Genomic DNA, 12,856 nt, shown 5'->3' on the forward strand with positions numbered 1-12,856 from the left:
TTTTTACCAGTCACTTTCTTTAGGCACTATCGGATTTTCATCCAACGGCTGTAGACAATGCACTGTTTATCTTCTTCCTCCCTTCCTTCGATGTTCCTCTATGCCTCCACCACTAAAATAGGTAATGTGGCACTGACTTTCTTCTTCTACGGTGATGTTGGAACAAAGGAAGAGGTGACTGATGCCTGAAAAAATTAGGTACCCGATAAATCCCAAAACCGTATTTTTATGTATGCACTTTTCTTGTAAGTTACATACACTTTGTAAACGCTTTTGGCCTGCAATATCTCATGCGGCGCCCCCAGTAAGCAGGTTTTTAGTATGGCGCGCCGGCTAACCACCCTTTTCAAGCAGACCCTTGTCTCGTCTTAACAAGGATAGGAAATCCTCAAAAACGAGACAAAAAATGAAACACAAGGCAAAAACACACACACTATTTAGAGCATCGTCGACCATGACCGATAAGCAGCCAAACTCATGGACGACGACACCAAGAAGATAGCGACGCCATGCATCGCCGTTGTCATGTCACCAACACCCAAATGCATCACCAGCACCTGCGCAGAGACACCTGCAGAAGATCTCCGCCGACCCATGCGGACCCAATGGGTGCAGCCGATCTATCGCTATGCGCTTGTCCGGACGAGAGAAAGGAGCAAGGTTCCCTAGGGAACTGCACTGCCGCTGCCCTCACTCGAGCTCGCCCGGTATTTGACGACTGCGGCGAAACGAGGTGAATGCAATGCTCTATTGTTTTCTTCTTCTCAAGACAGCAGGAAACCTCCTCCACGCCCTGGGCCTTTTAGCACCCAATTGTGGAGATAGAGGGCTGACAGGAGCCAGGCCCCCATGATTTCAAATATGTGCTTGTTTTACGGTATTAATATGTTCCTAAATACTAAAAAATCCAGCTGCACTATTTGACTGAAACGAACGCAGGAGTGTGCAGCAAGGATTTACTACATGAATGCGATAATGTCATTTCACTTTATTCCGTTTCATTTTTCTTAAAATACTATAACTTTTGAACCGAGCGTCAAAACGGTGATACTTTTCATGGTTGTGTTTCTTACGCCGAGCTCCCTAAAACTAGATCCCATATGTATAGATTTTGATCGGCAACCTTGGATGATATTTGAGGCAACTTTAGTGCTATATGAAAGCAGCTCTCGTGTTGTGGTTGTCCATTAAGGGACATAAGTTACATACAATGTCGAAAACTTTTAATCAAATATCTATCATGATTCCAAATTTTAAAACTATGTGGGGATGGATCGTACGACAACCTTTTTTTCTAGGATAGTTTGCCGCCTATGCTACCGAGCACGCATGTTTTGACTAATCAGGTCACGGGTGTTAACTAGTTACGAAAATAAGGACATATCACAAGATGCATAGGGGTAATGAAAAAATTTATGGGGGGCGGTTCAAATAGTTGCCCACAAGCTTACACAAGTTGTTCAAATTTTACACGATTTGCTCGCAAAAATCATCAAAATCGCTAAATATAATGATGAAAAATACACATGAGTTGCTTTTTAAATGTACTGGAGTTGCACAAAAACGCACTAAAACTTGCTAACTTTTTTTGTGATACTCGAGTACAGTTATGACAACTATTTACAATTAGCAGGCAACTGAACATCAACCGTAGGCAATTGATCATCAGTTGTAGGCAACTGAGTATCAAAATTCAGCAATTTCACGGTATTTGTAGGCAACTAAGCATCAACCATACACAACTAATCAACATTCATAGGAAACTAGGCATCAATGTTTAGCAATTTCATAGTATTTGTAGGAAATTAAGCATCAACCGCATTCAATTACTTGTACGTCGCACTAAATGCGTCTTATGTTTTGTGTGATTTTCCCATTTTTACAAAAATCAACCAAATAGGTAGTCCAACTAGGCTAAAAAATGAGTTGCTTTTTTATAACACTAAAGTTGCATCAGTATCATCAAAAGTTGCCCAAAAAAGTTTGTCAAAAACTATCCATATGGGATCTATCTTTAAAGAACTCGTCGCAAGAAAGTCAGCCGTGAAAACGGATCTCAATTCCGATTCGAATCAAAAGTTATGACTTTTATTTTTTTTTAAATGCTAATAAATGCACGTGGTTTTTTTGTTGTTGTTCGCAATTGCGTCCGCTACCGCGAGCGGGCGTCGCTGAGCTCGGTAGCCACGTCCTAATATCTTTTGACTTTTAGAGAAAAATGCACATGCTAGTGTAATTTGGCATTTGGCCTTCGTCATTGAAATTTCAAGCTATTTGGCACATCTGAAAATATGGTATTATTTCAGTGACAAAAATGCTGTAAAAATTCCAAAATTCTTTGTAATTTTATAATTTTTTTCAAAATTGAAAACAAAAGTTTAAATTACCAAACATATCTATAAAGAAGTAGAAGCAAAAATCCAGAAAATAAAAATACAGAAAAAGGAAAATTCAAAACGGAACATTCTCAAAATATAGTAAATTTGTTCCCGTCGCAAGCTCCGAGAAAATTGCCGACTTAGACGCTCCCGTATCATATTGCCAAAGTTTGCCTACCACCTAACAGGGCCGCACCACCACCCTGATGGTCTAGCACAACAAAATCATCGTCTATCGTTGTCCCCGAAAACCGGAGACTCTAGGTGACCAAACAAGCCAATAGAAGAGGAGAGAAGCCAAGCCATATAGGAGACGACATTGCCGCCCTGGAATCAACCGGTGGAAGCAGCGCCGGTGGAGGCCCATGTGCACGAGGTCAACCCACCGATGGAAGCAGCGCCGGTGGAGGCCCATGTGCACGAGGTCAACCCACCGATGGAAGCGGCGCCGGTGGAGGCCCATGTGCATGAGGTCAACCCACCGCGCAGCGCGGCCACCCATCGGTCGGTGGCATGCATTGTGCCGAGGTGGCCGCAGGAAGGCACTTGCCAGAGCTCCGCATCCTCGAGGACAGGCCATAGTTTGACATCTTCTACTCTCTATCTTTGAGTTTGAATTTCTGATGTTTAGCTGTTGAGTCAATCGGTGTAAGCGTGTTGCATTGTTGAAGATATAGAAGTTGGTGTTAGAAGGGGTGACGCGAGTGGGTAGTAGTAACTGGAGACATAGTGCTACGATGGGATCAAACACATCAAAAAGAAGCATTACTTGATATCAAAACCCTAGATGGTTGTTGACTTGTCTAGTTTGTAGATGTGACATGTGGGTCTGCTGGCGTTTTTTTTTTGCCATTATGCTCTATGAGTATGATTTGCCAAAAATCAGAGTGAATGGGTAGGTACAAGCATATATATATATATATATATATATATATATATATATATATATATATATATATATATAAGTATTTTTTTAGTCCAGGTTGATGTCTAAAACCGGTACTGAAGACTGACCTTTAGTCCCGGTTCCAGACACGAACCGTCGGACCCTTTAGTCCCGGTTGGTGGATGGAACCCAGACTAAAGGTCCCATACGAACCAGGATTGGTGCCCGCCGAGTCCGGACCGGCGTCCTGGTCGTTCGAAGTCGATCAGGACTGATGCACGCATTAGTCCCGGTTCGTAAGTCGATCAGGACTGTTGCTCTGATCTGACAAAGAACAAATCTATGTTTACTACTAGTGTGTACACATCATCCGCCGTGCCTCTCGTGAAAGCTAACTTATACCTTTCAGGAAAGAAAAAAAAATAGAAAACACATTTTTTTTCGTTTCTGAGAAGCATGATCGTGCCTCTCGTACAAACAAATCCACGAAACAAAACCGTACATCTCATAAAAAGGAAGTTTTTTTCTTTTCTGAATGGCAGGCCGAGGCTCTCACAAGAGCAAATCCGCGCCTCTCAGGAAAGCAAAATTACACCTCTTGTAAAAAAAAAAACACGAAAAAAACGTTATTTCCGTTTCAGGGAGTGATCGAGTGATAGTTGGGGGTCTTCCTAACAAACACTGGTCAACTAGTTGCTCCTGCTTGCTCCAGGCTAATGCACAGCCGAGGGACAAGTTATTTTCCTTTGCTTAGTATATGGCGATGGCCCAAATTAACCTGGTTCGTTCGGCTTCCGAGCGACGGACGACTTCAGAACGAAACTGGTGACGGACAAGAATACTAGTTCGAGTCGAACTCATCATCATCTCGATATCAAAGTACGTACGTGCGTTCATCCATCCATAAATACAAGAGAAAGGAGCACACACCTAGCTACGAAAACCATCTGAGTCCACGGTTTTTTCGCCCTAGCTACATCTTCTCGTAGTTAGACCGCCTATCATCGTCACCGTCCTCATGGAGAGCGAATCCCCGTCGTCCTCGTCAGCGGATCCTCACCCGTCGGCGCAACCCTATGCCGTCGTCGACATGGCTATCAAGTGTTTGAACCAAGGCGCATGCCGAGACAAGATCGAGGCGTTGGCTGCCGCGTGCGTGGGGCAAGAACCACCACCGGACGCCGACGCCGACGAGGCCCGCGCCAGCGCGCGGGAGGCGCTGGTGAAGTGCATAATGGACGTCGTGGCAGCCGCTGCCCGTGAAACGGCGGAGCAGGAGGGAAAGTCGAGCTGATTGTGATCGACGCCGGTTCTCTCATTACTCATTAGCTAATTGGCGCTATATACAACCTAGTTTCTTCATGGATGTTTTGGATAGGTTAATGATGTGGAGTTTTTATGATGTAGTGTCGTAACTTATTTTAGATCCGTGCTATTTGGTTTTGAGAGGGTTGTCTTGTGTACGCACATCATGTGCGCAGCTTTGTAATGCTTTGATCATTAGTTAATTCGGCCCTATATATACAATAATGCTACACCCACGTAGAGCTACGTGAGTTTACGTGCTGATTAGGATCGACGCTGACCTGGCCGCGCATACCGTCTGGAGCGAGAAACAGAAATAATTGCGGGCATAAAAATTATTTGTGGTGAAAAAACAAACGCAACCCCCAGGCGATAGATGTCAAGCACAGATCGGCCCATATATTTAGGCCACCACACAGCTTCCATAGCAGCACCACATAGCAGTCTCCCATGGCAGCACGGGTCCATCATTGCAACCTCGCCGGAGCTTCCGACGACCGCCGCGGCGCTCCACTGCAACCTCGCCGGAGCTTCAGCTACCGACCCGGCGCTTCACTGCAACCTCGTCGGAGCTTCCGACGACCGCCGCGGCGCTCCACTGCAACCTCGCCGGAGCTTCAGCTACCGACCCGGCGCTTCACTGCAACCTCGTCGGAGCTTCATTGCAACCTTGTCGGAGCTCGAACGACCGTTGACGGTTCACTGCAGCTCCGGCGGCCCTTCAACGCAACTCTGCGCCGCGAGCTCCATGGCAACACCTCGACGTGCGCCACCAGTGAAGCTGTGCCATGCCAACGCAGCGAGCTCCATGGCAACACCTCGACGTGTGCCACCGACGGAGCTTCACTGCGCCACGCCGGCGTGGCGGGCTTCATGGCAGCATCTCGATGTGCGCCACCGGTGGAGCTTCACTGCGCCACGCCGGTGCCACGAGCTTCATGGCAGCACCACGATGGCGTCTGACGAAGCGTCAATTCAGTGCTGCCACCGCGCACGGCGGTGCTCCAACGCAGCGAGACGCCGATGGGGTTGCTGTGGTGAAGCACATGGCAGGGACGGGCGGATGAACATGCGACGGCGATGCGCGTGCTTCGTCGTTTGCAGCACCGGCGGACACCATTGCATCCCCCGGTGAAGCCGCAACACCAGCGCGGCGGAGCTCCACTGCAGCCGCGGCACCGATGCGCGGTGCTCCAATGTAGCGTCGGCAGCCCGTCGACGCGAAGGTGGCGGCGTTGCCATGGGACTCCTCTCTCGGGAGTGACGAACAGGGGTGGAGGAGGGGAAAAATGTGTGGAAGAAGATGTTCGGGAATAGATAAGGTCATGGAGGGGAAGCGGTGGATGGTCGCAGAGGCACGTGTCAAACGCAGAGGGTGGTTTACATGTGGTGATAATCAACCAGTTTATTTTGATGCTTTTCCTTGAATCAATCGATTCTGGATCGGCTTCGGTGTCCCAGATTACACGCTGCAAGGTAGAGGATGACAGGGTGGGACCCATAGTCAGTGGCGGAGAGCTGAGAAAGAAAAACAGAAAAAAAGGAAGTGGAGGGGTAGGTGCTCGCTGGGCTAAATGGGCCGGTCTGCTATTTCAATAATTCGCATGTGCGAGGTATAGAAATGGGCTTCGTCTGCTGTGCTTCTGTAGCCCAAGGTGAAGAGTAAACACTGCGAAAACTAAATCGTGCATAGGAAAGTCTCTTGGCTAAAATAAAATATCAGTTAAATTCCTAAAATACTATAAACACACAGGAAAACACTATAGCTACATAAAAAATAATGAACAATTTTTAGCAACCAAAACTAAATAAAATACACACAAAACTTTTGTAAATTATATTTTGGGGCTTTGTAAATGTTCCACAAAACATGTTAAAACTTCAGAGATAAAACCAAATAACAGTTAAAGAATCTGCAAACAAAATATATTGAAGGAGTCATATTTCCTTCTCTCATAATATTTTATTTTTTTGAATGAAAATTGTTGTCAATATTCAAAATCGAAATGAGAGAATACTCAATTACTCCACCAATATTATTATTTGAGGAAGTCATATCATCCTCTCTCATTTTTGAATTGGAAATTCCTGAATATTCTCAAACCAACAATAAGGTCCAAATGAATATCTCGGAAAGTCCTTTTATTCCCTCTCATTTAATATTCATTAAACTCCAATCGTTTCAATTCTTATTCAAAATTTAGCTAAGATCAATCAACACAATCAAGTTTTTGATTAATCCTATTTCAATAATTAATATTCTAAAATTTATAATTTTAAGATGTTACATCAGGTCTTTGCCGAGAGCTACCACTCGGCAAACTTGTGCACATTACCGAGATCCACCACTCGGCTTAACTGAGACAAGCAGCTACAGCAACTCCCCTTTGCCGAGTACTTTTATCAGTGACTCGGCAACATCACAGCCAAACTGCCAACGTGTGCCACGTGCCTCTTCTGTCACAGCCAAACTCGGTACAGATGCATTGTCAGCATTGGTTTCTGCCTAATTTTCCATGTGAACCTAAATTAAAATAGATATAACAAGAATATCCATTTACTGAACTTTCTATATTATATAAGGAGCACATACGTAATAACAAACTCACAAATGCATTATATATGGTGTACAAAAGCTTCATATGAAGTTGTAAAGTAATTATTTAGCACAATTTCCTTCTCACTAAATAACAAAGTGGTCCATGCATGTCTACATACGACCACATGATAAAAGCAACACCACGACAATCTGAAAGAGGATTATCAAGTTCTTCAATCCAGTCAATCGTTAAGCTGGATTGCACCATTGCCTAACTCATGATTTCTCTTCGCATCGAGTACACATTAGTTGTAATAATTCTCCGCCTCCTCTCTACGATTGAATGAACCAAATGAATTGCATTTGTAACGAAGCATTTGTTGGTTGCTTGTTGACCATGAATCGTAGATTCCTCGACACCTCGCTTTGTATACAACATACAACTTCATTTATAAAGAAAAAGAAAAAAAAATTTAAGAAAGAATGCAAGTTAAAAATATCACATGATACGTAAGCCATGTAAGCATTCATCTAATCCAAGTCCACACCAGCAGCTACATAACTATATCACCCAATGCATGCGAGACTGTCAAGATGGACTACTCCGAGATGTAGTCGGTGAAGCTAGAGATCGTGGAGTCGGAGCAGGTGGGTATATCACTATTGTAGGTAGTAATGCCAACCAGTGTCGGGTGCCAAAAACCCAGTAGTGGCAGGCGAGGCTCTCAACGACGCCCGCCACTGACCTCCCTCCACTGCTAACCCACCACTGGTAAAGACCTAGCAGTGTGCGCTTTACCTAGAGGCTGCCACTAGTAATCCACTAACAGCAATAACGACACACACTACCAATCGCGGACGTTAATATTTACCCGCCAATCACTGGAAACGTGCTTGTGGCGGTCCTTATTTCCTGCCCGCCATTGGTATGATTCTACAAATAAAAAGTATGCACCTCCCGACGGCGCAGCAGCGGCACACCCTGGTGCAACCCTGCCTAGCTCGCGATTCTGGCATGCAGGCAAGCACGCAAGCAACGTCTTGGCTGGCAACACCCCGTGTACATTGGACCCACCGCCACCGCCTTTTTTGAATCCGCCTCTACCTCGTGCGCTTTTGGTGCCCTTTGTGCTACGTTGTCAGTTGATGAATAGATCGGAAGTCTTTCCCACACAAAAACATAGTATGCATGTTGTATTGGCTCAAAAACTCTTTATGTCCATGCACATAATTTTGATCTACAACATATAATGGATCTCGGTTGTTCTTTTCTATTGATAATCTGGACCGCCCATTTTCTATTGGTTTAGTAATATAGTATATTTTTATTAATATGCCAATATTCAGTTCACAAATATGTTTAATGAGTATTAATTATGCCCTATATATAGGCCATGCCACAACGTTCAAAATCCATGGCATATGAGCCTTTTTTCGGATGGAAATTATTGCTAGTGTTATGCATTGTGTTGCCTTCACAGTTGGTGAATAGACATAATTTTGTTCCCTAAAAAACATGATCTGTATGTAGTATTGGTAGAAGAACCCTTTATGTCCATGTACGGAATGTAGATCAATAACATATTATGGATCTCAGTCGTTCTTTTTTGAGGGAAGGATCTAAGTCGTTCTTTCTATTGATAATGGGTACTACTAATTTTCTATTTTTAGAATATAATAATGATTATCAATTATAAACTATATATAAGCCATGCCCCAATGTATATAAAGATAGGGTATAGTTCTACGGATAAATTATTTCTTGCATTAATCATGGGTCCTGGGATAAATTCGCCGGATAAGCCATTCCCCATTGAGCCTTATATTTGGATACAAGTAATTTCTTGCCTTAATCATGGGTCCTGGGATAAATTCTGCATGATCCCCATGGCTTTAAATTCTGACGTCCATGGCTATTCTTTGCTGAATGAGTTTGATATTTTAGTAGAAACAAAACAGGTTCAGCCTGGTTCATCTATCGAAGTTCTAAGGACGACCACTACCAAAGTTGACGGTATTTGCTGAAACTGTTCACCGGTAATGTTTATACATTTTTACTCTAGTTGTCCTTGGATCTATAACTTCTAAATTTAAGCACGGATACTCCACGATGTCTGCCATACCATGTATTCTTGGAAAAGATAGGTAGATCCATGATGGAATGAGTGGATACACGTAGAACGTAGTGTTACATCGTTTTGCTTGGGAGATGACTAGCATATTCCTACAAACTAAGCTAATATTTCAAAGGTAAAATAGATCTTATTGTATTACCATGCCTATCATGCTATAATTTATGGTTAATATGATTTCCCACGAATAGTACATTTTAATATCTCACTTCTATAATTTCTAGGAGTAGTTGGTACTTATTTTGTTGTATGTAGGTCCTGCTTATTTAAATATATCACATATATGGAATATATAGATAGATCCCAATGTATATAAAGATAGAGTATAGTTCTTCGGATAAATATAAAAGAACATGATGTGATGGGAAAGTAATAGTTTTGCATTACTATGTAGAGCATATATGTTTTGAAATTATTGAAGTATTTAGCCGAAGATAGTCATGAATATATTATTTTGAAGTCAGGAAAGTATGTCAACATATATTTAGAGCGTAATTAAAGTCTACATGATTACATCTAGATCGGTGTAGGAAACTCTTACGGATTGTAGCCATGAAAATATAAATGTACTTTGAGATGTAGAGTTTGTATGGCGTTTCCTTCTATGTGGTTTCATTTTTCACTGCTACATGTTTTTTTCTTATAATATTAGTTCAGGGGACTAAACATTTTGTCTCATGATAACAGATCACCATGAACGGGGAGTGGCCGCAACACAATAGTGATGTGCACAATGATCTTGACCTTTTCATGACAAGTGAACATAGCCGCCTATTCCAGCACGACCATGGTGATGAGATCTATGGTCTACTTGGAGCCACTTCCAACGCAGGAAATATTGATAATGCCAACAATGTTGTTGTAGACCAAGGAAACAACATTGGAGAGACCCATAGCGAGCAGAGAATGATGAGAAGGCGTGCCCATTATCACCGTCTCCGCGGAGAACAACTCCAACAACTTGAAGTGTACAATACATACTCAATCAATGTTTCTTACATATCGAAGATGATGTGTACTAATTCATTTTCATTAACGTGATATGTAGTGTCTTCCAGGAATTCCCTTATCCAAATGAGAAACTCCGGAAGACCCTTGGCGAGAGGCTTGGCATGAGTGCCCAGCAAGTCAAGTTCTGGTTCCAAAACCATCGCACCTCCTGTAAGGTATATGCTATTCTTTTCGATGGTGAACTACATGATATTTTTTCACATGGGTCAGCTACGACATGCAGTTATGCAAGCTTTGCGGTTAAATAGTAAAACTCCACTTAACATAGTAGCATTGTTCGGCATCTGAATTCACAATGAAATGAGAGAGGCTTTTTGGCGCTCTTGGTCCATGGAGCGAGATTTTTCAAAAATACAAAAAGCAAGTTATATTTTTGAAATGAAAATAATTAAACAATTATGTAGATGTTGTAAAATTTCATATCAAAATACGTTTTAATGTGAGTTGTACAAAAGAAATCATGTACTTTTATAATGAATAGTACATGTGTTCGGCATATAACATCTTGCTATTTTTGTGCAAGTCACTTAAAAATGTATTTCACCACAAAAATTTACACACAAGTAGTACTACTATGTTACCCTGGTGAACATGGTGTCATACTCTTATAAACCACTGAAATGACATATACCTAAAATTAATAAATGCAGGGTAAGAGGCAGAGGCGGGAGATCAACAATCTTCACTTAGAGAACGAGATGCTAAAATCTGAAAGGCAAGCCATCATCTCGGCAATGCAAAATAGCACTTGCCTCAAATGCAGAGGGGCGATGGTACAAAGTTCGGATATCTCAGAGCGCCAGCGCTTGTTCATAGAGAACATGAAGCTCAAGGAAGAACTCTTGCTTGCCACCACCCATCTTAAAGACGGTCTCCACCGAAATGGCATGTGGTCCCTATTGACCCGCAACTAAGAACGCCGTCGTGTTCCCCAACGTTAGTTCTACCGCATGAAGCCTAATTTTTCTTGATTGCTCTATTTGCAAATAATGAGCCATGCATGTTGTGTGTGATTGTACATGACTTGGCCGCTTGTTTATTTCTTTTCGTAGGCCGTCGTGGTTGCTTCGTGGGATGGCACGAGGTCGAGCAATCATGGCAGCAATGTAGGGGTTGTGTTGTGAGTGGCTTTGGGATGGCATTGCCATGAAGCTCAGTCCAATGCCCTTCATTATATCGTTTAGTTTGTATCCAAAGAAAAGAAGAAACATACAAGCAGCAATTTGAATGTCATGCCAGAATTGAAATACCTTTGTCAGTGATCCTTTTTTGGCGACTGAGAAGTGGTATGTGAGGATTGTTCATCTTCTGGAGCCACTGCTGGAAGTTGATTGTAGTTGCCATCCACCTCACGGAGTCCCCGATGTGTGCACCTGTAGAGCCATGCTTGGAGGATGATGATTAGGACCCGTAACAAGCTACACGTAAATCAATGTTTTGTGACGGACTCCTTGGGATCCTCTGTTGTTTCCGATGGTCATGTGAGGAATTATGTGAAGTGGTTTTTATGCACCCCAGCTCTATGCACCCCTGTTACATGCACCCAAGAAAACATAGCAAAATACTTCACATTGTCATTGCCTGGTCGAAGATTTTGGGTTTGCACCCTAGAAAAAGTCTGAGTTCACCCAAAAACAATGTCTTCAACAATGTTATTGTCATGTGAAACCAATAAAGTTCAAACCTATGATTTTCACATGAATCGAGACTCATTACTCTAGGAGCACCACCAAAATGCAGTCCAACAAATGCTGGCACCACTGCTTGCCGAAGCTGTTGTTGCAAGTCACCAACATTCATCGCATCCAATACACTCTTCCACCAAAGGTTCAATATCTTCAATCGCGATCGCCATGACATTCCGTACCTCTATCCATGCCTTCGGAATCTTGACTTGAACATGTCCCATGACATCGATAAGAAATCGAAGCTTTATGCCGCGCCCTCTGGTGGCCATGTTGTCTGATAATATGAATGTGCGTGGCCGGAGCCTTTCCGTTCTTGATATTTAGGGTGACATACTCCAATCCGTATAGACCTCCGACGGGGAAGGCCGAAACTCGTCAATGGCTAGATCCGAGAAGTTGACATTCGACTAAAAGACGATTTGGCGAAAGAAGAGCGGAATGGTCAAACCACCATTGCCGTTGGATTCCTCGCGTCGAGATGTTCAACGCCCCGGCATCTCTCAAGTTAATGCATATTTCGTCGTGCCCTAAACTTGAGTCCATTTTTGGCAAGCAGCACGGAGTTCATTGAAGGTTCTTCTTGCGGTGAGGCGACCGTGCATGCAGCTGTATCAGAGTTGCCATCCTCACCCATGAATCATTTTTGTCCATGCCTAGAACATCTATTTTTATCTCGATGTGGAAGCTTACCAGCGGTTTTAAATCTGCCTCAATCCTTAAAGACCTTAGATATGTCTTGCTGTAGTAGTATTCAAGTCCTGACATGTCAGCCGGGTAGGCTCCAGAAACCAGAAGCCACTACCTCCATAAGCAGAAGACCTATCATGCCAAAGCCACCACCAGCAGCAGCGACAACTGCAAGAGAGCATTTACTTCCTCCCCATCTCGAATGTCTAGTACTATGGGAGTGTGCTGGC

The 12,856-nt window shown here is 43.3% G+C and overlaps 1 protein-coding gene across 1 annotated transcript; it reads left to right on the forward strand.

Annotated features, from left to right (window-relative positions):
- Window positions 1-9,027: 9,027 nt before the first annotated feature.
- On the forward strand, window positions 9,028-11,200 carry LOC123404747 (homeobox-leucine zipper protein HDG7-like). Its single transcript, XM_045098696.1, has 4 exons — window positions 9,028-9,145; window positions 9,928-10,208; window positions 10,289-10,406; window positions 10,902-11,200. The coding sequence occupies exons 2-4, from the start codon at window positions 9,934-9,936 to the stop codon at window positions 11,163-11,165; spliced, it is 657 nt and encodes a 218-aa protein (XP_044954631.1). The 5' UTR covers window positions 9,028-9,145; window positions 9,928-9,933; the 3' UTR covers window positions 11,166-11,200.
- The last annotated feature ends 1,656 nt before the right edge of the window (window positions 11,201-12,856 follow it).

This window comes from Hordeum vulgare, chromosome 1H, assembly GCF_904849725.1.
Source record: "Hordeum vulgare subsp. vulgare chromosome 1H, MorexV3_pseudomolecules_assembly, whole genome shotgun sequence".
Taxonomy (NCBI): Eukaryota; Viridiplantae; Streptophyta; class Magnoliopsida; order Poales; family Poaceae; genus Hordeum; species Hordeum vulgare.

Excerpts from the sequence above, each read along its gene's own strand:
- LOC123404747 (XM_045098696.1), top strand. The coding sequence starts at position 9,934 with ATGAACGGGGAGTGGCCGCAACACAATAGTGATGTGCACAATGATCTT. Across the intron at positions 10,209-10,288 it reads CAACTCCAACAACTTGAAGT|TGTCTTCCAGGAATTCCCTT; the intron begins GTACAATACATA and ends CGTGATATGTAG. Across the intron at positions 10,407-10,901 it reads ACCATCGCACCTCCTGTAAG|GGTAAGAGGCAGAGGCGGGA; the intron begins GTATATGCTATT and ends TAATAAATGCAG.